Genomic DNA, 26,115 nt, shown 5'->3' with positions numbered 1-26,115 from the left:
TAAAATAAGCACCAAGCGTCGCAGAACGCGAATTCTGTAACCAGGCGTCACACAATGCGAATTGCGCAAAGAGTAGGTTGTTGAATGCTTCCAACCCATTACAAAGGGATCTGCCATAATTGTTCATCGTCATCAGGCACAGCATCAACAAAGTGCGCATAATGCCTTACATGCGTTTAACAGGTACCAACGCTCTCCGTAGAATGACGAAAAATGGCACAGTGCCTGCTGCCCTATTTCTCAAAAATTACAATGATTTATAGCGTAGTGGGTTCCTCGCAAGTGCACTTGTATTGGTTGCCAAGGAAGCCCATAAGCGCATGATCCACTTCCTCCCTGCCTTTCCTACATTCCTTCTCTCTCTCTCCTCGGGGTCTCGGTAAAATTACAATGATTTATAGCGTAGTGGGTTCCTTGCAAGTGCACTTGTATTGGTTGCCAAGGAAGCCCATAAGCGCATGATACATTTCCTCAGGGTCTCAGTATAATTCTTCGCCCCCCCCCCCTTCCGTCTCTCTCCAACGTCAACGTGTTATACATCATGACGGGAGAGGGAAATAGTGACCGGGTGTCACCCAATGCAAATTACATAACTGGTGGGCCGTTTAAAGATTGCAACCCATTACAAAGGGCTGAGCCATAATTCATCGTCATCAGTCGTCGCGTAAACAAAGTGCACATAATTCCTTACAGACGTGCAGCTGGTGCCTGGCTTGTCCGCAGAATGACGAATAATGGCTTAATAGGTGCTTCCCAACTTCAGAAAAACTGTGATTTATGGCGTAGTGGGTACCTTTCTAGTGTACTTGTATTGTAGCCTCAAGAGAGCTTAACGGGCTCTAGAAACGTCGCTCTTCCAGCTTTCGCTGTGACTGTGCTGCGGTTTCAGCGCAGGCCTGGCGTTATTTTTCTTTTTTTTCGATCAAGGAGACTTACCAAAGCCGTGCTTGATTACACCAAGTACTTTATAGTGGGAAATTGGCGTTATGCCTGTGCTCTTAGGACCTTGAAGACTTATTTGGTGCTTTGCGAGTTACCGATTAAGTTGCTCCGTTCGTCTTCGCCAGTTGCCTCTTTTGGAGCGCGAAGTTCTCGTGCTAAGTGGTCCGAGCTCACATTATTTGCGCAGATAAGGCTCAGACGAGGAACCAGACAGACAGTGTACTCACGCAATGTTGTAGCTCGGCCAATAGCTCTGCTTTCGAAGAATATCACTTACGTCCCTTTGCCGCATTATACCACTGCAATGAAAAAAACAAACAAAAGAAGAGACCTGTGAATGAAGGCTGCGCGAGATCTAAAATACGCCTGTACTTACGGCATTTGCTCAAGAATCCACAGCGTATCGTTCACAATGGCACTTCCAGGCTTGAACAGCTTGTAGTCAACAATCATCCACTGGTTATTGTATCTATGAGATTGATATATCTGTCACATTTTCCATTCGAAATTGGAAGGCCACGAAAAATCACTGGTAAACAGAAAACAGCAAGCATTTTAAAAATATCCGAAGGAAAGTCAGGCCCATCGTGATGGGTATGTGTCGAACAGTGAGCGAGATGGCGATGCCGTTTTTTACAACCTTGGAGTGCTTCGACGAAAAATTTAACAGCGGTTTCGAAGATATAGGAGAATACTGCCAGCACACGTGGTTCTTCTGGAACGTTAAGGAAATGTCTAGAAATTGTATTCCATTATTCTGAGGCACCTCTTTACTGAAGGTTGTAAAAGAAGGTTGTAAAAACGGCATCGCCATGTCTTGCCTTAAGTCATCCCTCACCAAGTCGTGTGAGCACAAATTGAGTGATAGCTTTAACGCACAGGTTACACGTCTTTTAGATGTAGGGTATCCTCGTGATGCAGTGGCCACGGTCGCTGAACGTTTAAAGAAGTATATTGTGTTAAGTCCGAGCATGGTTGCAGAAAGCGATAGGAAGAAACGTGTCGTAGGTATACCGTACATTCATCGCGTATCTCACAGGCTAAATAAAGTAGGAACTAGATACGGCGTTAATGTTGTTTTCACGGCTGCCAATAAGCTAGGCAAGATTTGTGCCGCTGTGCAGAGGAAGAATGAGGGAGTAAAAGACAAGAAGCGGACCGATATTTGTTTCGTGAAACACACCAACAAATTCATTGATTGCCGTACGAGTGTGGTGTATAAGATCCCTTTCAGCTGCGGCCGCTTCTACGTAGAACAGACGGGCCAATGCATCAACCAGAGAATATTAGAACATAAGAGATTGCTAACAGGAGGCTCACCTTCTAATCTATCCTTACATTGTCGAGATTGTAAGTGCACGCCAAAATTTGATGAATGCGCAGTGTTGTACCAGCATTGAAATGAAGAAACGCGCCTGATGGTTGAAGCATGGCATATCGAGAATAGTGGTAGCGCATGCGTGAGCCAACCGTCGATTAACTTGCATAAAGATGAAATCAAATACCTTAACAGTTATCTTCCACGTAGACCGCCACGCGTGCCGGATTGATAGGTTCGCCTGTTGCATGTGCATGCGCAGATAAGTGTTCGTGCCTTCTTTCTTTTCAGCCGTTGTGCGTCTCTTCAGTTGTTAGTCGGCGTTTGTGGTGTCCTGACTTCCTTCTTGTGTCCGTGTTTGCCACGCCCTGTCTTTTTACAATGAATACTTACCAACTAGCTCAGCTCTCTGTTATTTCAAGTAGTTTCGTTTCTACAAGTTTTCTCGAAAATCAAAAACATTTTGTGCGAACTATCATTTATTTTTGAATTATTATAGCACTGCTCATTTCCCTTTGTCTACCCGTCCTGATGGCGCAGTAGCTATTGTGTTTGGCTGTGCAACAAACTTTAGCAGGCATACAAACTTTACCGACGGATGCACACTGCACATACATGCTCCACATGTACATACTTCATTCAACACACACAGGCAATATACACTAAACACTGCTTTAATCTAACGGTCATGGCGCCAGGCTCGCCGTTCTACGCATTTGTTCTCCTTCGATCTCTCCTGCTACTCTTCTTAGACCATGTCCCGCTAGCCTTAACATCCGTAACCCCGTAACATCCCGTAACATCTTTCCACTGGGGGGGGGGGGGGGGGAGGAGAGGGGGCGATACCAAACATGCTTCCTCGAGGTCAGTTCTATGCGTTCTTGACCAAGGTGGTGCGTTGCTACATCGAATCCAGCGGACAGTCCTTGCGATGACGAATAGTCTTCAACCTTAAGACATTGGTCGTTGAGGACAACTCTTGCTTGGCGATGGAGAAGCCACCGGGATTCATCTTGTGCCGAAGGGTACGTGATTCGGCTGCCTGGATCGCGAACATCGCATTGAGACAAATCCGTTGCGCTGCTTTTTCAATCGTACTTTCCAAGGGGTGCACCTGGTCATCGCAACTTGTCTCTAGGCTCGGCTGCCTCTCCATTATTTCACCTGTCACCAGCTGTTGGGGATCACGTCCCCCTTTGGTGATGTTGAGGTCATGATGGGAGTGACACAAGTTTTCCGCCTCGTTACCGTGCGCTGATATTTCCACCTTAGGTGCAGGAGTCCCATAGCCGTCAGTCCTCGGCGAATCCACGATGGCTCTTGGAAGTGGCCGGAATAGTGGTTTGCATTCTTGCTGTGACTTTCATTGACGTCGGAGCTTAGAGCACAGGTTCTCTGAGGCGTGTTGCACAATCCCTATGGGTGGTTCCAGCTGCGATGAAAAGTCAAAAGTCAATCCCCGGGCTCTCGGGATGTCCTTTATCCAAGTGATCCTCTATTTTTTTTTTCTTTTCTTTCTTCGGCGCCTGCGTCGTGTTTCTGCGCTTGCGTCGGTCGCCTTCGCCAGTTTTTCTGAACCGCTGCTCTCAACAAGCAAGGTGTGTGACCGGGCTAGTTGGTATTCCATAGTGACGTGAACAGCGCGTGTGATACACAAGGACGAGTTCATCCGGTCATTCGGTCAGATAACCTAGACATACTCCGGTTGCTTCTCCTGACGTCTTTTCGCGGTTTTGTGGTTTTTGCTTAATAATTCTTTTTGTTTCTTGGTTCCCTCTCCATGCCTGCCGTCATGCGCAATCCAAATGAGCGGTGATCACGTGTGCCTACTTGTTCTCGTTTTTCCATGTTTGTGTTAACAAATTTCAGTTGGAAGTCAGCGCTAGTCCTCGTCGGTTCTTCGTCCTTGTGTATCACACGCGCTGTTCACGTCACTATGCTCTCAACAGGACTGAGAGGCGCCATTTCACATAGGACCATCTCCTCTCTTGTCTTCCGCTCGTTCGCCACACGCGTCTTTGTTATCATTAGACGCTCCGCCGAGAGAGCACTCGGGTTCGTTCTTATGCGCGCCTGGCTTATTCTTGGAACAAAGCTGACTTTGTTCCGGATGAACCGTGCGTTCCTCGCTGGCGTCCTGAGTGCCTACCGCTGCGACAACGGAGTTAGTGACAAGAGCGGCGCTTCCTAGTCTATTGGTCAAGACACGGCGCATCAGTTCACTCAAGGCTTCCTACTTTCTATCGTACCTTGCCAAATACGCATACGAGCGTCGCTCCCCAAGTCGTCCTTCGGGGGTTCCCTGCTACCGAAACGCACCGCTGCGACCAAATGTAACGGTCATTCAATACACAAAAGAAATATGCACTAAACACTAACGGCCATCGCCGCCAGGCTCGCCGTTGTACGCACTTCCTCTCCCTCCTTCTATCCTACTACTCTTCTCAGACAATGTCCCGCTAGCCGTCACTTTAACCCGTTACAATACGTCGTTGGTTAAAAAAATTACACCATTTTCCGCTAAAGGGGACCATGAGGCGATGCGAAGCCGGAGCACTTGCACGATCGCATTCCGTTGGCGTTCTTTGGGCATGCTACCGACATCGCGTCGTGGAACGCGAAGAGGAACGCTACGCGCGTCTTGTCTTCCCTCCAGCCTGGCTGTTAATTCTCACAGGGCGAGCGGGGAACGCGGTCGGCAGGCGTGCGAGAGAGGGGCAGCGTAGGAGAGGAGAGAGAGGGGGAGGGGACGCGCATGCGCTGGTGCTCATCGCGGCGTTGCGCAGGAGAGAATTTCGGCATGTCTAGCCCGCGTTTCAGAGGAAGAGTGGAAAGGGGGAGGGGAGTGGAGAGGGGGGAGATGGAAGTGGAGAGGGTATGCGCATGCGCAGTAAGGGTGGTCACGCCGCACACCACCAACACTACCACCGGATCGAACTCCACCATAAGATACTTCGCATCTAATAACAATGAAATTACTTGAGCATTCTGCTGCGAATGCTCTTAGATTCATTGGTTGCTGGTAACATTGGATGGAATGAAACAATACAAGATTCTTTAATTATAGGGTTGTCCTTGAAGGAGTCAAGAATGGTAATTCATATTGTCTGCTTTGTCTGTTGTAAGTGTGTGCTTCAATATAACGCCATCGCAACTTGCCTGTATCCTCCGTTTCTTAGTAAAATACAACATTATAAAAAGGCGCTAAAACTATAACACTGGGAAATTTCCGTACGCTCCGCTACCTTGTGCGTCGGAAGAAACATCATTGAACCTTTGGAACATATACCCGAAGAAAACACATCCATTGCGATTGCGATTGCGCTCTTTATCATATGCATTAAGGAGAGCAGAAATTAAAGGATACAAGATCATTTGCGAACTTAAGTGACAGGTCCTAACGTGCAAATCATGACACGCATGTCATGCACAGCATGACTTACGTGCCACGCTCATGGTGCGCTGGCGGCCGTCTCGCTTGCCTGACACACACAAAAATAATTATCTCTCGACGTTACTGTGTGACGAACCAAATAACAGGTGTTAAGATGAAAATCAGGGCACGCATGTCATGCACAGTATGACTTACGTGCCACGCTCATGGTGCGCTGGCGGCCGTTTTGCTAGCTTGATATATACCAAAATTGGTATCTCGCGACGTGACTGTGTGACGAACACAAATTACAGGTGGTGACATGAAAATCATCACACGCATGTCATGCACACCATGACTTACGTGCCACGCTCATGGTGCGCTGGCGGCCGTTTCGCTAGCTTGATATATATCAAAATTGGTATCGCGTGACGTGACTGTGTGACGAACACAAATAACAGGTGGTAACATGAAAATCATGACACGCATGTCATGCACAGCATGACTTGCGTGCCACGCTCATGGTGCGCTGGCGACCGTTTCGCTAGCTTTATATGCACCAAAATTGGTATCTCGTGACGTGACTGTGTAACGAACCTAAATAACAGGAATTAGCATGAAAATCATGACACGCATGTCATGTACATCATGATTTACATCCCCCCCATTCCACAATCATGGTGCGCTCGCGGCCATTTCGCTAGCTTGATATGCACCGAAATTGGTATCTCGCGACGTGACTGTGTGAAGAACATAAAAAACAGGAGTTAAGATAAAAATAACGACACGCATGTCATGTAGGGTATGCTTTAGACGCCAGGCTTCGTGCACTCGCGGCCGTTTTGTTAACTGGATATATACCTAAATTGTTACGGCATGACAGGAGTGCCGAACATATACAGCAGGTCACGCATCCTATATATGTAGCAGAATATATGTTTCATTACCATGGCATATACCAGATTGTACACGCATGCATGTATGACAATCTCGCGATATATAGCGAACTAGATGTCACGAAATGAATGACTTCATGAGCCTCAATGACAAACAAGACGATGTATGCAGCTCTTTGCTGGCTGCTTCGCATTACATCGATTCCCACACTGCGTGGGATGTGCCGATTTTTTAATTATAGGGTTGTCCGTGAAGGAGTCAAGAATAATAATTCATATTGTCTGCTTTGTCTGTTGTAAGTGTGTGCATCAATATAACGCCATCGCAACTTGCCCCTATCCTCCGTTTCTTAATAAATACAATAGTACAAAGGTGCGCTAAAACTATAGCACTGGGAAATTTCCGTACGCTCCGCTACCTTGTGCGTCGGAAGAAACGTCGTTGAACCTTGAGAACATATACCAGAAGAAAACACATCTATTGCGATTGCGATTGCGCTCTTTATCATGTGCATTAAGGAGAGTAGAACTTAAAAGATACAAGATCATTTACTACGAAGCCGAATAATTAGGACGCATATGATCTCCCGTTTTTGTATTATACAGGAACTACACATATCAGAATCGTTTTAAGCAAGACCTTTGGTTCGAAACGCAGAAGTGTCCAGAAACACAATGCACTAAGTTAACCAGGTTAGAGATTTTCAGCTTGGTGCTTACTTATGCTTTGTACCTGAGCACACTCACGTGAAAGACCCAATTACCGCTGCCGCTGCAGTTTAATATGCGATAAAGTCTCGCATCCATAAATTGCAAGCTGTATGACAGCTACATTTGATGCGAAATGAACCGGAGTGATGACTAAAAGTTTGCCTTTTCGATGTGTAGCATGATTTCATAGAGAGGGCTTAGCATAGTGATCAACACCTATTATTATCAATTCTTTCTTACTTGCCTAGCCAAAAAAACATACGTACGTTACTTTATATCAAGCGTTAATATTCTTTGGCACATTATATAGAATCATTTCATTGTCCAGCATGAAAGGCCAAACATCAGCTCAGTAACCAAGGCAGGCACGTTGACCATTCACGCTACTATACTCACGTGCCGCTATTTTTCTTCGCGAATATGTCAACCCATTCTCGTCCTGATGTAGCCAACCTCGTCGCCACCATGGCGCGTACCCAAGTAAGTGGCGCCGCCTCTGGATCAAGCAGTAGCCACAGGTCGGGGTTGCTGTTCTCAATTGACGTCTCCATGACAGCCTGCCAATGGTTTTGATACATGTTTATAGATGATCATAGTAAAAGCAAAAGCCTACGCTTCACTATATTTTACCGCACTGTAGAACATATGTGCGCCACGAACACATTAGCAGAATGACTGTGTGCACAAAGGCTATCTCTGTTCTCTTCTTCCCGTGTCCGCCAGACATAACGCATTGTAGGACGAATCCTTATAAACTAGTTTCACTTTCACTTTCCTTCTTGAAAAGTTACTGCTGGATGACAAACAATTCGAGTGTCGCACCATCGCACTGTGTTGAAAATGCCTGGCCACGGATAGCAGGCATAATATTGCCTTCTACTGCCGATAAGCGCTTTGCGTTTGTTTTTTTCGATGAAGACGCTGATCAAAGAGGATGGGGAGGTTATATATCACTCATACATAGAAAAACGTTATATACATATAACAAAGGCATATATTTGATGTACCAAGGAAGTGATGTATTACAGCTTCAAATAGGCGCTTACATTCTGGTACACCTAGTGCAGTGTACCGTTCTCCCCTCCCCCTACATATTATTGCCTTCTACTGCCGATAAGCGCTTTGCGTTTGTTTTTTTCGATGAAGACGCTGATCAAAGAGGATGAGGAGGTTATATATCACTCATACATAGAAAAACGTTATATACATATAACAAAGGCATATATTTGATGTACTAAGGAAGTGATGTATTACAGCTTCAAATAGGCGCTTACATTCTGGTACACCTAGTGCAGTGTACCGTTCTCCCCTCCCCCTACTTTGATGTGGCCACTTTTCGCAGTGTTTCTAGATTCATGTGACTTCACCAGGATTATCAGTAATTCATAAAATTCCCCGCCTTTGCAGGGCCGCACAGCACATGGCACCAAAACGTACAAATGCAGACATTGTGACCTTAATAATTTACTTTGCTGCTGTTGCGATTCATTGGAATAAGTGGAACTTACTTAAAACCGCCGTAGGAGTGCTGGAGGCAATTTAACACGGAAATGAACAACGACGCGAGACGCATAGCAAAGGATAGATACTAACAATACTAAGCGATGCACCTGTCTCGACTCTACAGCATCTGAACTAAAAAGAAATTCTTGTATTGAGGTGTAGTACACGTCAATTAAGCAGAAATTTTAAAGAGTCCAGCAATTCCTGCAGTGTGCTCGCTCGCCCAGAGCTATTTGCAAAATGTCACAAGATGGAGAGAAGTATTCCCAAGAGAAACGACCTTGCACTGTAAACTGCTACGAAAAAAACATACATTTTACTTGATTTATTCGGCCACATGAGTGTGGCGATATCATCTGTAAATATTGATGATATACTTCGAATTAGGGTGCGAGAAATAATTTAAAGCACAAGGTCGTGGAGTTGTTGCTAGTCTCGCAAAGAGCGATGTTTTTGCAGCCATTATTGGTTCTAGACCACGTTTGTCTTTATTATGCACGACGAGTAAGAATCCACTTCCTATAAAACTACCTTAGGCACATAGTTCGAATACTTTGTATGGCGCTGCCGTGAACAACATAACTTATTGTCACCGCAACTTGATGTGTGAAATATAATTGTCAAGAATGAGATATAGTGGCTTTCTCTGCGTAATGTCAGGATACGTGATCTTTGTACATTGTTCAACAACGTTGCTAGTTGGGCGAGTTGCGCTGAATAGCATTATGAATGACTTTGTACATTGCACTGAACTGAATTCGTAATGATGCTTGAGGATTTGAAAGTGGATTTGAAAGTGAGGAAAGTGAAAGTGTAAAGCAGCGACATCAGTAAAGTAGTACGCTCTATGTATAAAATTAGTAGTCTTATACCACTAACACTAAAGAAAGCAATGCACTACGCCCTCTTTCACTCAAAACTTAGCTATTGTGCATTAATGTGGGGAACAACATCTGCAAAAAACTACGACAAATATTAAAACTACAAAAAAAGGGTAATGCGAAGTTTCGAAAACTATCATGGTAGATCGCGAGACTTACCCACGCACAATCTTTTTGATAAACACTCATTAATCAGAGCAAATCAAATTTACTCTTATATATCATTTTTGCACAAAAAAAAGCACAGGCTTCATGTTAGTAGCCTACCCATTTCTTCCCCTCGATATCAATTACGCCACCAAACGAAAGTGCCACCACTCATGAGAACTAAATACGGGCGTCAGGACCTAGAGTATCGAGTACCCCGGCTATTAAACATTGTTGGGCATCATAGATTTTCATGCCCCCCGCTTTAAAGAATTTGTAAAAAACGTCCTGTTACATTCCACGATAACGTATCTATAAAACATATCTCACTAATTTTTTTATGTTCACCACATATGCATGTATTTTTCCGGTTTACGTTGCAATTTGAAAGTTAACAATTTAATGCGTATAGGTATATATTTTTGACGTGTTTGTATGATATGTTTGTTTTTCATGAAGTATCATGTAGTGTTTTCATGTATGATGTCTGCCTGTATTGTTTTATTTGCAGTTATAATTATGCACATGCATGTTTGTTTTCTCTGGTTGCTGTATTGTTTGTACTCGCTTCGAAAACATGTACATGCAAGCCGAATGCGCATAGGAGTAAGAGCCTCTGTCAGGCAATATGGCATTTAGCTCTTACTCGCTCTTTCTGTATCAGAAAGAAAATAAACTTCAAACATCCAACTTCAAAAAATTTGTACACAGCAAATATTTTTTTCATTTCCTTGTTGCCCTATTTAATTACAGTAGGAGGTATTAAACGTGTATCAAACTTGAAATTCCTGGCAGAGATCGAATTAACTCTTATGTAAGTTCAACTGCCGAAGATGATTCGCTGAAAGTAAAATGCGCGACAGGGCAAAAGATCGGCATCAATTCTTCTTGCCGATTTGAGGCCATGCTATTCATCAATGTTCATTAGGAGCTTATATGTGGTTAGATATGACACTGTCTCCAAGAGGAAGGAATAACACAGCGTATTAACCGACACAGCTATTCACTTTTCCGCCAGATCACAACACGGTGCCGGCTTAATTCTTCCATGGTGGTATTTATGGCATAGAAGTAAATTTCCTATTACCAGTCCGGCTGACGTCAAGTAGAAGTCGTCCGAGGAGACCAGCTTTCCGGGATAGGAGGACATGGTTATTGTGTGGCCAGGAATTATATCATCTGTAATTAAAGCACACCATCTATATAAAAATTTCATTCCACTGGCAGTGGCCGATTGCTGGATGTAACGCATGGTGTGTTATAGAGCAGATGTGGCATGGTGTATATGTTGCGGTGGATTTGGAAGAATAAAGTTAGTTGCGAATTGACGCTCTTTCCTTTCAGTCTTTTCTTCTCGGTGATTTAAGTCGTCGAATTTTCTTGTATTTTTCTTGTATCCTTCCCAAAGCGTCGTGGTTTTCTCTCCGTATAAAATCTCTCTTTACGTTTGCAGTGTATTACCAAGAGACAGAAATCATAGTCGTGTCCTGGCGCGAAAAACAGAGGTAATGATATTTGTTATGTCCAACGGCGACGAACCTCCTGGACACAAGCTACCCATGTCGTAACAGTGCTCTACGCATACACGAAGAACTGTTCCAAACTACTATCTGTAATTACAACCTGCATAAAAATTTCATAGGGGCAATTGATACCGTCAAAGTACTATCATTGACGCGTAATATTCACGAATCAGGGGCCTCGTATGCAGTTGTGGCTACCATGCAGCATATTGCGTTTCCTACTTCACATTCGTCGAATTTTGGACGAATGTCACGTTCTTCCAAGCCAAACACTTTTGGACTGCCTTCTTTAGACTGCCGTCCACGCGCTTGTTCGAAGCTCAGTTTTACCGAAGTGAATTTTTTTTTTTGAGGTGCAGAAATAACATTTTTGGTGTGTCTATGAGCGCTCTCCAAGCACGGCGTCTGTAGCCCGTAGGCATAGTTGATAAGGTACATGAAAGCAGTGCTCGCGCATTGGTAAGATGGGAATTTTGATGACTTTGAAGTTTGCCGCTGAAATACATCGAATGTCTCGCGTCTAGGTACGTCTGGGTATGGAGGGGTAACAAAAAGAGATGGTGCAGCTGCTCAAAGACGCCATATTTCAGTGCAATTAACAGGTAGTGTATTAAAAAAATGCTGCATGTAAAAATAGGTTTTTGCGGCGGTCTCTTTGCCGATACTGCTCCAGTATTTTGAAATTTGAACAGTTTTTGAGTTACACTTGGTACTCCAGTGTTTCAACAGTCTGAAAACAGCCGAAATATATTGCCTCGTGAGAAGGTGCCATGCAATGGCCTGTATTATGTTTAGTTTGTTTGGCTGCATTATTGAGAAATTCATAATTTAGCTAGGATGTCCTGCCATCAAAGTCCACTTCATTGTGAGTTTAGCACTGCGAGTAGCCCGTATGGCTCAATATATACAGAGATTTTACATTTTCGTATATTTTGAGAAAACCAGAGAGCAAGAGATGAAATTCTGTGTGGTATGTTATCGAAACTTCACGGGCTCAAAACAGCGCGCAAATACGAGGACACAGAGAGAAACAGACAGGACTAGGCGCTGAAAGGACCAAGCGCTGTTTCGAACCTACCTAAGTAGCACGAAATGATGACAACACGTTGCCGCCACATTGACAAAGTTGCTTCAACGTTGTGGCAACATTGCGTGCTGCAAGGGCATGAAGCCTGACGAACAAGCTCAAACCCATACCCTTTTAAATGTTATCAAAAATGTGGCATTGACTGCAATGCAGACATAATTTATCGCGAATACCTTTAGTGCTATCAGTTGTTGCTGCGCATTCTCTTGTATCTGCAAGGTCTCGTTTAACACTAAGTTGCGTTTCTTGGCGTCTGACCTGGAGTAGTTTCGACATTTACAGTGAAAAATAACCGGCTATGATGAGCAGGTAGCATGCTTTGGAGCTCTTTTTTCTTTTCAAAAAGCGCGCGACTGACCTGAAAACAACAAATATTGTGACGTAGCAGTTGTCACGCCTTTTAATGTGCCTTCACGACTTGGTGAACCGATCACATCCGAGGCCAAGATGTTTCCCCATAAGCGAAGATGACAAAGAACACAGTGTGATGATGATAATGTACAGATGATAAATACGTGCCTGAGAAATGCCCACAATATATAGGAAATACAAACAACCGCGATATTAGGTACGCTTCCTCCTGAAATCCTCCAAGGTGGACAAACAAGCCGGGTTTCGGTGAATTAACTTTATACATGAGATGTTCAGGCACAATTTCCAGGGCATTGCAAACACCTTGCATAGTATTATCATGCAGAAAGAAAACTAGAAAGCTTGCTTGGGAGGTGTGAAGCTCAGTGAGTCTAGAAAATGCGAATTTTTTGCCGTACATGAAGTTTTCTGCGGTGGTGCGTGATTTTCTGAAGTTACATTGGACATTTCTCGTTGCTGGCTGCGAGGCATCAACTTGAGCGCTAACACAATTGCAGTTTAGGATGACTGCCAGTTGGGCATGCTGGTAAAGGTTCATGTTGAAACAAGCGCAAAATACATGAAGACTTCGAAATGACACAGGACGGAGTCGTTGTCCTGTGTCCTTTCTAAGTCTTCGTGTATTTTGCGCTTATTTCAGCATGAACAATTACAGTTGTCTCCGATAAGTTACATCTTCGCGCACATGTTTGTCAACTGAGCCAGGCAGACATGGCAGTAATGAAATCACACTAATTAAATTACATCTTGCTCTAATGAGCGGTGTAAATGATTTCAACCTGCAAGTAATGAAGACAATTAGTCATTATTTTGCCGTATTATCGAGAGTTGATTGACTGTACTTGGATAATTTGTTGATAATTCGGATGTTCTTAATTGTGTCACTGTTCGTGCAAGGCGAAAGCCACGTATGGCTAAGACACTCGCAAGATCTGGATAGGGGGCGTAAACTCTACCGCTAAAAAAATGCTATGATGAGAGTGTAACTCGGGGCGACAAAGAAGACACGTCAGAGAGCCTTCAAGAAAAACAGTTGAACTAAAATAGGAATTCATCTACCAACTTCCCCATGTGTCTTAGTGGTCAACAAGACTTGCCACATTCTTTTCACGAAGGTTCGTGGCATTCTGCAGAAGTGGTGATGTCAACAAAAGACATTGCAAACAATGCTAACGAACACACTGTAAGGGATGCTTAACGACTGTAGCCTTAAGTCGTCTTAGCTTTAGTTAAGGAACCCGCCACGGTGGTCTAATGGTTATGGCACTCGGCGGCTGAACCGAAGATTGTGGGATCGAACCCCCGCCGCGTCGGCCACATTTTCTGCGGAGGCGAAACTTCTTGAGGCCTGTGTGCTTAGTTATGTTTAGGTGCATGTTAGAGAACCCACTCGGTCACAATTTCCGGAGCCCTCCACCACGGCGTCCCTCATAATCATATCGTGGTTTTGGAATGTGGAAGCTCAACTGTTGTTATTATTATTATTTAAGAGACACGAGAGAGCGTATATTGCATTTGTGAAAAAAAATGCAAGCGTTCATGCCTATTTTCAGTGGTTTACCGGTGAAACAAGGCTACCTTTCGTTTCTCTGTTTTACGCTGCAGCTGAGAGGGATGCGCAACGGAACTACGTTTGCTGCTCAAAGAAGCTAAAGAAGAACACCAGAAAAGCTGGTCGTGAGGAGAGGTCTCTGTTGTTGATACCTCATGCTTTGTTTGCAGCATGTTTCCCAGACTCTACTCAGCAATAATGGAATGCTGAGCGAGTTCATACACTGCAGTTTAAAATGCTAGTTCAGCTAAATGCGTTCTTCCTACCGCTGATGGCAGGTCTTCTTGTCTATGCTTGGTTTATCCGAGTAGGATTGTGTGTGCTTGGGCCTAAAACTTTGTACGCAGCAACAGCGACGGTTTGCGCGAGGATGTATCATGACGCATTGGATAGGTATGCGCTGTAAGGGGTTCGACAAGATTGGCGTGTGCGCTGGCACGTAAGTTCACCACAAGCACGGCGTTTAACATATTCTCTACCAGGAAATGAATGCTCGGTCGCTTTCGAGAGTTACTAAACGTTCGTCTATAAAGTTGGCGCACTTTACAAGCGTAGAGCATACGTTCGCGCAAAACATTTGGCTATCAGTTACGCATTATTTGCGAAATTTGGTCTCGGCTAAATTAGAGCGCTTTATGAGCTGAGGCGAAACTTTCTGCATGAGAACTGTTCAATTATGATAACTCTCTGACTTTACTTCTAACGAGCTGAACTATTCAGACAGCATTAGAAAAAAAAAAAACGTGGACAATGTCGTAACACTACTTCTCACGTATAATTACACCTACAAACTTCTATAAAATTTATTTCTTAACGTGCACGTGCACTTAAGTTCAGGGATTTTCTTTAAGCTACAGCACAATCTGAAATGTTTGCCTGAGCTACCCTCGTTGTGTAGTTTTACATGATTTATCTGTCGATGACGATGTGTTAGCATTTTAAAAAAATGATAAACCATGTAGGTCAGCCTAGTCAAATTCGAGAACAAAACTTACGTTCATTCTTCGTTGGTATTGCGCGTATTCTTGCATAGTAGTAAAGTACGCCCAATTATGAATAAGGAAGTCATATACCAACAGCAATCTCACCACAATTTATGTTCCTACAGGTTTTAGTTGCGTAGGAAATGACTTTTTATCGCAGAATAAGAACACGTTATACAACGTTTCGTTGCTTTTCCGACGAAATAAGTTTACCTGGACAAATGAGGTCTACGAAAGCGCGCAAGGTGGTGGAAAGTTGTTGAAAGAAAAAAAAAATATGTCACTCACTTGTTTATAGCACGTAGCTACACATAAAGTCCATAAGGGCGTCTACAAATACAGATTTCTATTTCACAAAACAACTGTCTGGTACACTCTAAGGCAAAATTACCCGACAGAAGAGTAACAGAACCCAAGAAGCGCGCGCGAATAATGGATGGACTGTTGAAGGAGCAACCGCAGAGGGATGTGTGCCGTGTGCAAAACCAATTAGTCTGAAAAGGCAGCAAAGGGATCAACCCAGCGGGAGATGTATAGCCGTGTGCAGAGATACGTTCCGTGTGCAAACTGTTGTCAAGGGAAGTAACCGCCCTCCTCGCGTTTGGGTCACTCTTCCGACATAAGGTTTTGGTGGCGTGTTGGCGGTTGTGTCGCGCTCGGCGAGTTCGACGATCTAGGAACTACGCCGCGGTGACGTAGGTATTCACGTATGCGTGGACGAGCATGCGCTACTGCTTTTACGTTTCGCCGAACCCATGTAGTCTGGAGCTGGTATCGACGCGTCGCGACGCCGCGCTCTTTATCTCCGGCGTAGTCACGGCGCTGCGGTGGCTGAGAAGGCAGTAGGCCTATCAGATCCACGATTTCAATCTGACTTTGGACAGAAGTCGGCGCTGGATTTTTTCACAAGTAAGAGATCATTGTTCATTCTGCTTGCCGGCAAAGGGCTCGATCGTGTTGAATATCGCGCGCATGAAATGCACCGCGAAGGTCCGCTTGGGCGTCAGCTCGCATGTGCTTTGTGACCGCCTGGAAATTGGCCACCATTGCCATCGGCCGGCCGTACGGAAGCTCATCGAGTGTTCGCCGCGGTGCTGAGCTGCGCGCTCGTGACAAAGGACAGAGGCCTCGTCATTGCGCTGCCACTCATTTGAAACGCATTGCGGTGGCCGGCAAGAGCTCGGTTGTATGTCGCGTGCTTGAAGTCCACCGGCATGGGCTGCATGGGGCTTTAGCCTACTTTAGATGTGCTTCGGAACTCTGCGGAAATTGGTCGCCATTAGCGCCGGCTTCCCCGTCGCTCGCTCGCAAACAGCTCGGCGCCGTTTGTGGCGGTGGCCTCGTGTTTGCTCGCTGTACTGCATGCCGCTCCCTCGAGGAACTTTGTAGAAAATGGTCGCCATTACCGTCGGCTACCTCGTCGCTCGCTCGCAAGCAGCTAGGCGCCTCTCGTGGCGGCGGCCCCGCGTTCTCTCGCTCTTCTGCTCGAGGTTCGCTGTCGGCAGCGACGGCTGACGGGCGTGCTCAAGCTGTGCGACGCCGCTCACAGAAAACTTGCCGACTCGTTGGCGGCACGGCGGTTGGACGAGCGTCGGCGTGATGGCTGCGGCTGCTGCATTTTAGCTGTTGCGCTTTGTGGCTCGAAATGCGTTTTTGATTATGTATAACATCACGGTGAAATTATTTTCATGGCATATTTTAGACGTGAACTAAAGAAGATAACTTTTAAGGGCTCGTTTTTCTGTGAGACAGTGCTAATGAGAACTGACAGACAGTAATGGCAAGGAAAGTATGGGGGATATTATTTGTAGTAATTAGAATATAAATGTCAAGAAAGTAATGTCGACGACAAGATAACTTGGCGCCGGGAGGGACCGACGTGTGTTTTTATATCAATTTGCATGTATTTGCCATGTGCGTGCATCGTCATCCTCTCCACCACGTGTGACTAACTATTTGTAGGAGGAAACATCAACCACGCTGAATATTACACTGTGGTTTTACCTGTCGAAACCACGATATGCTTATGAGGGGCGCCATAGGGGAGGGCTCAGTGAGCTTCGACTAGCTGTGGTTCTTTAGGCTGCACCTAAATCCAGGTAGACGGGCCTCTTGCGTTACGCTTCCATTCAGCCGAGTCAGCAGCCGAGCACAGTAACCATAATATCATGGCGGCGGCGTGCTTCAACAGTGAAGTGGATAGGCTCACCTGGTCCCGTAGTGTCAGGGGCATAGTGCCAGGGAAAGGTGTACTTCTTCTGAATTCTCAGCATGCTTTTGTACAGGAACCAGGTATCATGGCCCACGTAGAGGTCTGTGTTGTTCCTGAGCACTTTAACTAGTGCCGAACACGCCGGTACCAAGCTCAAAGAGTTCGCGTCTTCAGTGCGCTGAAACGCTGGTTCAAGGTCGATGAAGTCTCCCACAAGGCTGAGGAACCTGTAAAATAAAGCAAGAACTCTTGTCATGCTTGTGTCAACGATCGGTATGGTAATGTGTACTCTCGTTCCATGAAAGGAAAATGAAGTCAACATGCGCAAAATATAGGTATAACTATGATGCCTACAAAGGTTCAGATCGCAAATGTGAAACCGAGCACTCTGCCGTGAATAGTAGTTGTCAGTACCTTGCGGCGCGCCGTTTCATGGTTGTCCATAATGAAGTTGTGGATTACCTAATGGACGTATGCGTATATATAGCTTTTTTTTTCAGGTAATTATACTCTCAAGATTATGACGGAACCTAGACCACGGATGCTTCTGCACCAGTAAAGTAAATCCAGCGATTGCATTCTTAAAAACGCTTACAAAGCTCTGGTGACATTTGTAAGCTCCCGGGACGTGTCAAGTGTGGCGTTCTCGAAGGCGTCACTCAAGCCTTGAAGCTGCCGCATTTGGAGGTGTACCTGTCGAAGGAAAAATAAAAGTGACCATTTTGATGCAAGGCTGAAGCAAATAATGCGATAGCAACAGATTGGATTGTTATGCGAAGAAAGGGTAGCAGCTCACTCACGAAACGTCGCCGCTCCAGCGAGCGAAGGGACGTTCGCGCTGTGTATGGCTACAACGCAAACGTTGTGATGAGGGCACAACACGTACAGAGCTATGAACCCTTTGCTGATCCCCTGTAAAAATAGGCGCGCGACCACGCCCGGTTGGTCATGGCTCGCATTTCCTGCCAGAGGCGGGCAGTACTCCGGCTGCTATCTTCATGCGCCTTTCGCCCGATGTAGACGGCCGGCTCGTGTCACCTCTGCTTGAGCCGCATTCATCGGCAGCGCTCGCGCGCTTTCACTCTCACACAGAACATACGACGCGCTTGCGATGTTGTGAATTTCAACTTTTACGTTACATGACAACGACGGTATCATATAACTGCTCTTGCAATTGTATCGTCGTCATCGTGGCTCGTCATCACCATCACATTTTTTTCCGCCTATCGAGAAACTCATGCTGCCAGCTCAAGGAGCGAGCCAGCAGAACGCACTGACGACCTTGGTCGGGCTGGACACCGCAGCAACCGCTGATCCGCTTCGGTTTCTACCTTTGCAACTAAAGTGGCCAGAACGGCACGGCCAACTCGGCCGTCGTCACGTCTCTGTCGCTACAGCAGGGATAACATAAGCTTTTCAACTGCGCAAATAGATATACGAGTATTGACCATAGCATCATTATTATGAGGTAGAGCTAAATCATTCAGAGACATTCCTCGTGTGCAACTACTCCCGCAGTGCAAGTATATCCAACATCAAACTAACTTTGATCTGCCTTACCTGTCATCAGGAAAGAAGCTCACCCGTTTGTCTGTCTTCCGTAAAATTTATTTTACGAACCCGAATTTAAAAAGTAACCATATCGCGCCACCCATTTACACATCAGCGCCAATGTACCCTAACTTCAAGGTCCAAGTGCTGAGTTGCGACACGAACCTTTTCTTGAACTCAGTTATGCAAAAGACAGCATCTGAACGGAACCATTTTCCCCGCCCCCATCGCCAACAATCCAGACCATTAATCTTTACAAGCTGCCTTGTATAACATTGTATAATCTATGTACATGCATTAACTCCTCCTCTGTATAACGCCGCTGGGCACTGAGATACTTTTTAATAAATAAATAAATAAATTCACTTACCATGTTCCAGTATAGGTCACTGTCTTTCAGGCGTTTTTCATTGAAATACGAGTAGTCGAGATTTTTCTGCAGGAAATCGTAAAGTTTTGCGCAGAACTTCGTCTGGTTGTCGCAGTAGTGGGCGAACATATTCTCCCACTGCGCTTCCATAAGATATCGCGTGAGATAAGCTTCGAGGGCGCCGGCAGCGTACGCCTGGACTTCGTCCGTTACGTTCGGGCTTGATTCCACCTCTAGGTAGGCCCACCTGAGAAATACAGCGCATGACTTGGCTGCAATCATTATTCTAGAGCCACGTATTGAACGAATGTAAACACAACGCACTTTTTTAGTGATATGTTGGCATGCATACGAGACATTTGCGCAACACACGAGAATGCAGGGACAGTTCATACAAAATACTGCATATACAGTATGTGTGTGTACGTCTTTAAAGAATAAGTACGCGTGTCAACGGATATATCCTACCGTTCTGCCAGTGAGTTCCGCCAGCGCTTCAGTACACTGAGCTACATTTAAGCCATGAACTATACTCGCGCAAAATGCTCTCCTCGTCCACGGCTCCTAAGTCGCTCGCTGGGGCGATAGGTTGAAACTGGATTCATGAAAATATATCTTGCTAAACTTACTAAGCAGGTAAGGGTACACAAATTGCGCATATATGTCTTTATGCCGCACTGGAGTAGTAGCAATGTGTATCTGTCCCTCTTATTGGTCCCTGCCGTGTTGCGCGACGCCATATAAATTATCAGCACTGGAATACTATTATAACAGAATATCGAGTGCCCTTACGGGCATGTTTTTTTTTGGCAACCAAAATAGTCGCAAAAGCTTTGGTGAAAAGTTTCGTGAAAGTTTCCGGTAAACATATTAATATTATTTGGGGTTTAACATCCCAAAACCACGCTATGATTATGAGAGACGCCGTGACGGGGGGCTCCGCAAATTGCGACCACCTGGGGTCCTTCAACGTGTACCTAAACCTAAGTACACGGGCATCAAACGTTTTCGCCTCCATCGAAAATGCAGCTGCCACTGCCGGGATTCGATCTCGCAACCTTCGGTTCAGCAGCCGAGCTCCATAACCACTAGAACACCGTGGCGGGGCTTCCCGGAAAGCAATATACTTAATATAGCTTAATAAATATTAAGCATTACCGCCCCATGCATCTGCTAGCTAAAACACACAAAGGTCCCTTATTCATTCGCCTAACAGGGCTAGAAAGCGAAAACCATCACCTACTTCATCTTTTCGGTCAATTATTGATCTGCAAAAGGGCACGACGTTGGGCTAGTTGGTGTTGCATAGTTTGAAGTGAATGACAGCGCGTGAAATAAGGACGAAGAGAGAACGAACGACAACACGAGCGCTGTGTTAACGTTCGTTCTCCCTTCGTACTTGTTTTACGCGCTGTCCTTCACTTCAGATTATTGATCATCCGCCGCACCCCTCCAAAAGCTTTCTACGCGTAACGTGGTTTTGCATTGCCTCCAGGATCGGAGGCATTGCAAGTTTTCTGCATCTCATATGGTTTTGCAGTCTCCGTGACCTGCCCATACTTGCCCAAACTACGATGTCACGTGATGACGTCATCATGTGACGTCCTGATGACGTCACAAATTTTAGCAACTTCTCACGTCATGACGACGCCATATGGTCATCACGTGATGATTGCTTTTCGCATCACTCTTGTTGTTGACGCCAAGAGATGCCGACGGTCAATTTTTGTATTTCATGAGGCATGTGAGGCTTTCGCATTATAGCACAGCAGATGGTACTGTGCGGGATTGTTATACCTAGTTCATGTACAACAAGAATGAAAGACAGTGCCCACGAAGCCGCGCAAAGAGTCGCATGCCTGCATTGTAAGATGTACTATATATAATTAAGAACTGCCTTTTAGGCGCTGCAGGCACCAAGTAAGCTAACTTTTGGATGCGAAGCATCTTATGACAGAGTTCAATCCGGTGGTTTAGTGCGGCGTGACCACGGTTACTGCGCATGCGCAAACCCTCACCGCACACCTCCTCTCCACACGCCTCTCCACTCCTCCCATTTTCCTCTCCCCCTCCCCCTCTCTCCCTCCCGCTCTGCCTCTCTCCTCTCCCCTCCCCCTCTGAAACACGAGCTCAAAATGCCGAAACGCTGCTTCGCATCGCCTCTTGGTCTCCTTAGCGGGAGATGGTGTAATTTTTTAGTAATGCGGACCTGAGATATCTTTATGAGGCTTTCAGTACAGCCTTGTGAAGAAGTGTCTAATTTGGTTGATTTTCGTGCTGACTGAAACATCCAGAAAGAAACGAATGTTGCAAAAATAACTACATCATTAGACTCCGCGCTAAGGCGTGTATTTTGTGTACCATATGCAGCTAATGAGTCCATTGCTACAACTTTTCAAAGGACTCACTTGTTCACCTTATGTGTTATGTACTCTATCAGCTAAACGATACTCCGCAAGACCCTTGTGGAGATTGCGTTTACGGGTGCACGGACAGATGGCCAGGCAAAGAAACGAACAGACTTGTGTGTGGCGAAACAAACTCTGTATACAAGACTTGCACTACAGTGACTCCTAGGTTCAGTGGCTTCGCTTACGGTGCGTGCAGAAAAAAATTCGGTGGCTACCCTAGTCAATGACTTCAGGTCTCCACCGGAAGCATCGACGTGCAGGTATAGCTGTCCCAACCAATTAGGAGACACCACTTCCGGCCGCTGACTCCTGGGATTGATTGCAGCCACTTGGCGCATTTGTTTTGCACATTCGCGTGCTCCCGCGTGCCTACTTGCTCGTTTCTTTTGTCTTTTATACTACCGCCATAGTTTTCCGGCATCACGTGAACACGCAAACACGGTTCTTGTACCTCCCGCGTGCAATGTCTGAATTTGAGCGGTACGGTCAGGCAACTGCCACTTAATGTTGGCAGAGTAGGTTGCCTCTATAGACAGCGGCTCCACGGCGTTCGCCGCAGGACCGTCTTAAGATCGGCGGTGCAGCGAAAATATGGCGGCCCGCCTCGACACATATTATGAGACGGTATCTTCATCTCCGAAATTCGGTTTATGAGCTTCGGCTTGAATTTCTTAAGTTGCCGAGTCCCCTAATCTTTCAAACAATAAGATTGTAATTATGCTGATTCATATATTAACAAGTACTTTGCTGCGTTTTTGGCGCCAGGGCGGTCTACATACAAACAGCAGCACTACAGCGTAGTATGCTCTGAATGAATGCTGGTGCATGCATGTGACTCCGGGCAGTCGCTGTAAACAGAGCTGTAGCTTAAGGCGGGGCAGAACGTGGCAATTTCACCTTGCACATTTTATACCAAAAACAGAGAACGTACTTTTTATTTGTTCTTTATTTAATCGAAAAGTGCCGGCAGATGTGCATTTATTTTAATGTATATGACTAAGTGACTGTTTGAAAATTTTGTGCCGGAAAAAACGTCTCCATTGTTGCAAGTGAGCTCGTGACGAGACAAAAAAGGGTGATATTCTGCTCGCTGAAATTTTCGGAGTGTTGCATGAATGCTCACAAGCATCACTACAGCACCGCAAGTATTTATAATGTGGCTTTGATGTGCTAGCTATGCGCTGTCGAAAGTTAAGTTCTGCAGGTGCGGTGGGCTAAATCGGGAATTTTATAAATTAGGGCACCTGAAGTTCGCAAAACACGATAAAAGGTGTTTAATCGGCATGAAAAGTATCTTAATAAGTGAATAAATTTTTACTCGCTTGATATATGTGTTAGCTTTAGATGGTGTAGACGGTTCAGTAGAACATTATCTGGAAATTTTTCGCATGAAAGCGATTTCAGTGATGGATTATACAAGCCGGTATGCAAGGGCTTAATGAGCTGTGTGTGGCACTTCTGAACACGATTCGGAATTAGTTGCGCAGTAACGTTAAGACAGCGTTACGTTCCTCCATTCTCCAAGAAAGAGATCCACCTAGAATACCCTTTGGGAGTGGTGCAAGCGGTGCCCAAGCGTAGAGCTTTATTTTAGGTAGCGGCATTTCCTATAACGCTGTTTTCGGGTGGCATAGCCATGGCCTTTTACAGCGAAAGCTGTATGAGATCATTTCAACGGTCGTTTTTGGCGCCGTAGTTGTCCGCCGCCGCCGGTGTCCGTAACCGCAATCGCACGCAATAAGAAAAAAAAAGGAAATAAGAAAAAATTTCCACGATGGAACGAGGTTCGAACCTGGGCACTCTGCGTGGGAGCCCAGTGTTCAACCGCAGAGCCATGCCGGTGCTTGAAAGTGCGTTGCAAAAAGACCCTATACAGGCTTCATGTCGGGAAGGAACCACGATAACATATGTAATTTAGTGTGGTAGAAGAGTAGAATAAGAACCAGACGTCACACAAACGCGAATTCTGTAACCGGGCGTCACACAATGCGAACTGCGCAACGAGTGGGTTGTTGAATGCTTCCAACCCATTACAAAGGCCTCTGCGATAGTTCTTCATCGTCATGAGCCACAGCATCAACAAAGTGTCTTACAGGCGTTTAGCGAGTACCACGGTTCTCTGCAGAATGACGAAAAATTGCATAGTGACTGCTTCCCTGCTTCACAAAAATTATGATTTATAGCGTAGTGGGTTCCTCGTAAGCGCACTTCTATAGGTAGCCAAGGAAGCCCATAAGGCTCTCATGATCCACTTCCTCAGGCTCTCAATAAAGTTAATTCCCTCTCTCTCTCTCGTTCTCCGTTTCTCCGGTTAACATATGTTAGAAAGCGCGGTGGGACAGTTAAATAACGACCGGGCGTCACACAATATGAATTACGTAACTAGTGGGTCGTTTAAAGCTTCCAACCATTACAAAGGTCTCAGCATTAATTCTTCATCGTCATCAACAATCGCATCAACAAAATGCACATAACGCCTAACAAGTGGTACCTCGCTTCTTCGCAGGATAACGAATAATGTCGTGGTGGCTGCTTCCCAACTTCCCAAGAATTATGATTTTTGGCGTAGTGGGTACATTGCTAGGGTACTTGTACTAGTAGCCACAAGAGATTTTGCAACGGGCTCTAGAAATGCCGCTCTTTCAGCTTTCGCTGTGACTGTGCTGCGCTTTCTGCGCAGGCCTGGCGTTTTTTTTCTTCATTCCAGCGTTCGCAAGCGTCTGCAACAGCCTCAAAGAAGGCAGATACGGTCACCCCCGAATCACGAAATTGGAATTAAAGTTTTGAAAAAGTCGTAATTTTCCTCACGTGTAGAATCATATTTGTCCGCTTTATGTGTTGCCCCAGAGAGAGCTTCCATTTCACCACCACGGAACTCACCGCTACATTATAACATTAGCATGGCAACGCGAATAAAACGCCTTCTCATGCTTCAGTGTTCACATTCTGCAAGCGTGAGTGTGTAGTCCTACGGTTAGCACACGCCTCCGGAGCGTAAGGAGCCGGATTCAAGTGCAACACTGCCAAGTAGCTTTATTTTGCGTTGTTCCTTTATTTTGTTTAAGGCAAATATCGCCTAACGTGACTGAGGGATAGACGGGTGGACGGACGGATATTTACCTCGTTGAACCGGCATTAAAAAAAAAGAAGAAAACATATTCGACCAGTAAAGTGTACCAACTTACTCGACTCACCCGTTGTTCTGGATGTCGTCGCGGAAGTTCGCCCATGCCACCGGAGCCAGTGACGACACGCCGCCATTGTGAGATGCAGGCGGTGGTTTGCCGTCGTAGATGAGCAGGCGACTAGTTCCAAGTTCGGGCGCGGCGTAAGCCCACTTGCACTCAATCGCTTCACATGCGGCCAAAATGCCTACCAGGAAACAAAGTTGAAAGAAGCTGCCAGGGACCATTCGTGGGCGCCCCATTCTTCAGTTTTTGGGCCACAAAAGAACTGAAAGAAAGTAATAAAAAAAAATTCGGCAGATCCCACGAACCGTGGGAGTCGATGTTATGCGAAGCATGCGCGCGCGGGATGGTGACTGCAGCGTAATTTTTCACATTGAGCCAAACATTAAGGAATGACGCTAGAGAAATGTTTAAGTGGTAGCGCACACTCATACTGATGAGTCGCATATGCATTATACAACCAGTTGTTTACAGTTGCGTTGCGATGCCAACAGCAACATGGTGTGTTACCATCACCAGACGCGGTAAGCTGATATGTAGTGCTCATATTCTTCAATACTGGATAGCGCGAATCCGAACAGCACAGAGACGAAACACAAATGCACAGGACAAGCGTTACTCGCACTTAAGCTTCATTCAGAAAAGTTCCCCTAGATATACACACAGCCAAGTGGCACACGCAGGCGCACTGCACGTACGTTACAGTCACAGTTGCAGTTGGGTTACAATTGTTATGCTGTTATGACGGGGGCGCACGCACGTTTCTCCAACCCGTATGTGTAGGAAAGGTTCTTGAAAATTATTGAACAAGTTCATCATCACCGTGATCAGTGAGCACCAGCAGCTCGGCCGGACTTGTTAATCAAACCCGTTCGTGATCGCGGCTACGAGAGGTCTAAGTGTAGTGAAGTGCGAGGTACTATATATAGCACAGCTGTTGGAAACCCTGGATGCCTCTTACGATGAAATGATCTATGACGCCTCTTGTCCTGCACGTGGCAGCGAGGTCTTTGATGTCCTGCCTGCATTGAAGTCATCTTTCACGCAGTATAAAGACCAGTCGTCAGATTTATTGTAGGAAGCATTGACCCCAAT

At 45.6% G+C, this 26,115-nt stretch overlaps 1 protein-coding gene across 1 annotated transcript in view; it reads right to left on the bottom strand.

Annotated features, from left to right (window-relative positions):
- Positions 1 to 25,259, bottom strand: part of LOC119372542 (putative phospholipase B-like 2) — a 40,877-nt gene extending 15,618 nt beyond the window's left edge. Inside the window, exons 1-8 of the mRNA XM_037643023.2 lie at positions 25,027 to 25,259; positions 19,422 to 19,668; positions 18,096 to 18,193; positions 17,498 to 17,727; positions 10,859 to 10,950; positions 7,637 to 7,797; positions 1,319 to 1,411; positions 1,170 to 1,241 (exon numbers count right to left, since the gene is read on the bottom strand). Coding sequence (XP_037498951.1) covers positions 1,170 to 1,241; positions 1,319 to 1,411; positions 7,637 to 7,797; positions 10,859 to 10,950; positions 17,498 to 17,727; positions 18,096 to 18,193; positions 19,422 to 19,668; positions 25,027 to 25,259 — 1,226 coding nt within the window. The remainder of the gene's footprint in view (positions 1 to 1,169; positions 1,242 to 1,318; positions 1,412 to 7,636; positions 7,798 to 10,858; positions 10,951 to 17,497; positions 17,728 to 18,095; positions 18,194 to 19,421; positions 19,669 to 25,026) is intronic.
- Positions 25,260 to 26,115: the final 856 nt, after the last annotated feature.

This window comes from Rhipicephalus sanguineus, chromosome 10 (genome assembly GCF_013339695.2).
Source record: "Rhipicephalus sanguineus isolate Rsan-2018 chromosome 10, BIME_Rsan_1.4, whole genome shotgun sequence".
NCBI lineage: Eukaryota > Metazoa > Arthropoda > Arachnida > Ixodida > Ixodidae > Rhipicephalus > Rhipicephalus sanguineus.
The sequence above is the reverse complement of the archived record's forward strand: the minus strand, read 5'-3'. Positions and strand labels throughout refer to the sequence as shown.